Source organism: Bidens hawaiensis, unplaced genomic scaffold (assembly GCF_021521415.1).
Source record: "Bidens hawaiensis isolate Kalapana, Puna unplaced genomic scaffold, B.hawaiensis_p1.1 tig00051526_1, whole genome shotgun sequence".
Classification (NCBI taxonomy): domain Eukaryota; kingdom Viridiplantae; phylum Streptophyta; class Magnoliopsida; order Asterales; family Asteraceae; genus Bidens; species Bidens hawaiensis.
Genome location: NW_027499251.1, coordinates 67,953 through 71,553, shown reverse-complemented (window position 1 = coordinate 71,553; position 3,601 = coordinate 67,953). Strand labels below are relative to the sequence as shown.

General features: G+C 36.1%; 1 protein-coding gene across 1 annotated transcript; it reads left to right on the top strand.

The window, feature by feature from the left end:
- Positions 1 to 415: 415 nt before the first annotated feature.
- Positions 416 to 868, top strand: LOC143599127 (protein S40-4-like). The gene has a single exon (XM_077077161.1). It carries the CDS (start codon positions 416 to 418, stop codon positions 866 to 868), a length of 453 nt encoding a protein of 150 aa, XP_076933276.1.
- The last annotated feature ends 2,733 nt before the right edge of the window (positions 869 to 3,601 follow it).

Below are 3,601 nucleotides of genomic sequence, written 5' to 3'. Positions count from 1 at the left end.
AAAGAGCAATATAGACTGATTCTCACGCCGGAGGGTGGTCACAAGGAGGAACCCCCCCCTTCTCAGTGACGAGCTTACGGTGTCTGTTTTGCAGGTTCCCTAAAGTACAACTTACTCTGCTGGACCTAACCTTCGTGGGAAACATTACCTAGCCCCCAGATTATCCATAATCTGCCCGGGGTCACTTAGTGTTTCTTCAGCCCATAAAGCGATTTTGACTTTTATTGACCAACCCGAATCAATTTTAAGTTTTAATCCGGTTTGCGCACCTCTACCAAGTACCAACAACTAATATTATAACTTTCTTTCTAAATTTAATTTAAAAAAGAAAAACGTTGTCCACTAAAACCATTTATAAAAGCAACATAACCTGATCAACAATAACAGTACACGTTTTAAAACACAAACGCACACAATGCTCCGATCAAACCACCGGTACATCTCCGGCGACCACCAACTTCCGGCGAACATCTCCGACACCCACTTCGAATTCACCGAATCCGACATCTGGAACATCTCCACCTCACCGGACTTCCAACCCATTCCAATAATACCAATCACCAAACCCTCAGTAAAACCTTCAAAACCATCCAAACCAACGCCGTCGTCGCTGCCGGTCAACGTGCCGGACTGGTCAAAGATACTGAAGCAAGATTGTGGGCAACAAAACCCAAGATGGGTTGATGAGTTTGAGTTTGACTCCGGCGTTGACTCCGGCACCGGTGGCCGGATTCCGCCGCATGAGGTGGTGGCGAGAACGAGGGTGGTGTCGTTTTCGGTGCATGAAGGAATTGGAAGGACTTTGAAAGGAAGAGATTTGAGTAGAGTTAGGAATGCAGTTTGGGAGAAAATTGGATTTCAAGATTAATAATAATAATATTATTATTATTATTATTATTATTATTATTATTATTATTTTGAATTAGGTTAGTATTAATATTGCGGATTATGATATTTTTATAAACAATTTGAGAGTTTTTGTTTTAGAGGATTTTAATTTTTTGTTTTTTTTAAGTGTAGTGGTTTTGAACTTTTGATAATGTAAGTTTGGAATTTTGAGGTGGAATTATGAGAATTTTGAGATGAGTTTGAATTATTGTTGTTGTTGTTGTTGTTGTTGAATTATTATTATTATTATTATTGTTGTTGAATAAGTTTGGGATTTTGAGGTGGAATTATCATAATTTTGAAGAATTATTGTTATTATTTGAATTAGGTTAGTATTAATATTGCGGGTTGCCGTTCTATAAAAAAAATATATTATGGGTTATAAACATTTTATGGTTTTAGTTTCCACGAGTTAATTTAATTTTTTATTTTCTAGTGTTTTGATGTAGTTTTGGAAATTCGAGGCAAAATTTTTTTAAAGATGTTTGTAACCATCCATAATATTTTCTAGTGGTTTTGACGAGATGTCAACAATTCACGTTGTTTTTTTAATATTTAAGGACTGACTCAGTGGTTCACCAATGAACTTCTCAAAGAGGAAAATATAATATTGTGATAAAACTTTTGAATCTCGTTTAAAACCTGAGAACGTAAATATTTGAGAACTCAAGCGAAATCATGAGAAATTTCTAGATGAATTTGATCAAATATTAATATTGTCGATTATAAACATTTGAGAGCTTTAGTTCACGATTTAAATATTTAATTATTCCTTTTTTTTTAAATTTTGTAGTTATTTTGATAATGTTACTTTCGAAATTTGAGGTTTGAGCATTTTGAGATGATTTTTGTTGAATTTGATCAACATGATGAATTCACTTTTATAAATTTATGGCTCTGTTTTTTATACCTTTCCTGGTTTAAAAAATAGTCATGGCTGAGGCTTTCGAAATACCAAGGCGCCCAAAGTAGATTAAGAAATTATTTAATAATTAATATCTTTAATGAATGTGATCTAAAGTCAAAAAACGAGGAACACCCATACTCATAGCTACAAGAAGATGCCAATTTACGAAATAAATTATTTGGTTTATGGCATTTTAAAAGTTTGTACGATTTTGTTTAGTTAGTGGTTATTTTAGTCCTTGTTTGTTGGTTTATTTTAAGAAAAATATTGTTATTTTGCCCCCGCCCCCCCCCCCCCCCCCCCTCAAAGAGAAAAAAAAAAAAAAAATCTTCCAACCTGTGTGTCTACATTTGGTATATGTAGGGTTTGTGTTTTTATTTTTGTTTACTTTACTAAATAAAATATTATAAATATTATAACTTTATTTGAACTCGAACTCCAAGCTCACACACCATTAACATACTTCCAAAATTTATAACACCCTGTCTAAAATGAGATTCTAACCTCACTACTTAAAAATGACTTGATCTTATGTAGCACTTCGAAACCACGAACCCTTTTAGTTTTATAAATCAAACACAAATACAAACACTTAGACTACATGATGTGGGTGGTAAAGAGGTTTGTAAGGGGGCGATATAGGGGGTGAACACCGTGTCAGGGCAGTAAAGGTGTAACATCATAAATATTATAATGTTAAATAAAGATAGTTACGTTTAGTGATTTCGCGTTATTAATTAATTAATATCGAGTAAAGAACGGATCATGGACTTAGATTAATTAAGGTGGATTAAATGGGAATGGGCCTTATGTCCATGGGCTTTAAGGGATATAAATATCCCCTAAACCAACCTAAAACCCTAAACCCTCATTCATTTCCACTTAAAACCCTACACACTCAAAAACACACACACCACACACCACCATATACGGCCGGCGGCCGAGAGAGATTAAACGTTAGTTGGTATTAGATCTTTATTACACGAGATCTAGAGTGCATAAACAAGTTAAACGAGATCCAAACGAGCACTAAAGGTATGTTCTTGACCCTTTAAAGTTTACATTTTTATACACGTTTAATCTTGAAACTTGAACCTAGAATAGATCAAGTATAAACGAAAGATAAAGTTGTAAACTTGATAGTAAATATGAGTGTAATGAACCCGGAAATGGAAACGGCTCGATTAAATGAACCCTTAAACTAGTATTGAACGTTTCGAGCTTAAAGGTCCAAACTTTACGTGTTTTCGGGTCAAACCATATCCAAAAACGACCATAGGATTGATCGCGAGTTGGTTAAATATCGTATCCAAGAGTTTCACGTTAAAACAGATATGATTGTGGGGGATTAAGATTGAATAGAGACGACAGCTGGGCAACTTCGCCTGCAAGCTTAACTTCGCCTGCAAGGTTAACTTCGCCTAAGGCCAAGTTCACCAAACTGATAACTTCGCCTAAGGCCAAGTTCGCCCATGATAACTTCGCCTAAGGCTAAGTTCGCTAATGCTCAACTTCGCCTGGCATATGTTCGCCTAGGGTTAACTTCGCCGATCACTAACTTCGCCTATGCTTAAGTTCGCTTAATGTTAAGTTCACTTAATGATAAGTTCGTTGGAGTTAACAAATTAGAAAATAAATTAAAAACCTAATGAAAAATGTGTTAAGACAGCTCGACCCCAGCCAGGGGCTCTGCCCCTTGGACCCTGCTAGGGGCTGCCGCCCCTAGACCCCGCTGCCAGGGGCGCTGCCACCGGACCCCCGTTCGTTGTGGGTTATATAAAGATAGAAATACAACATGAGTAGTAG

Coding starts and splice junctions, on each gene's coding strand:
- LOC143599127 (XM_077077161.1), top strand. CDS start 416: ATGCTCCGATCAAACCACCGGTACATCTCCGGCGACCACCAACTTCCG.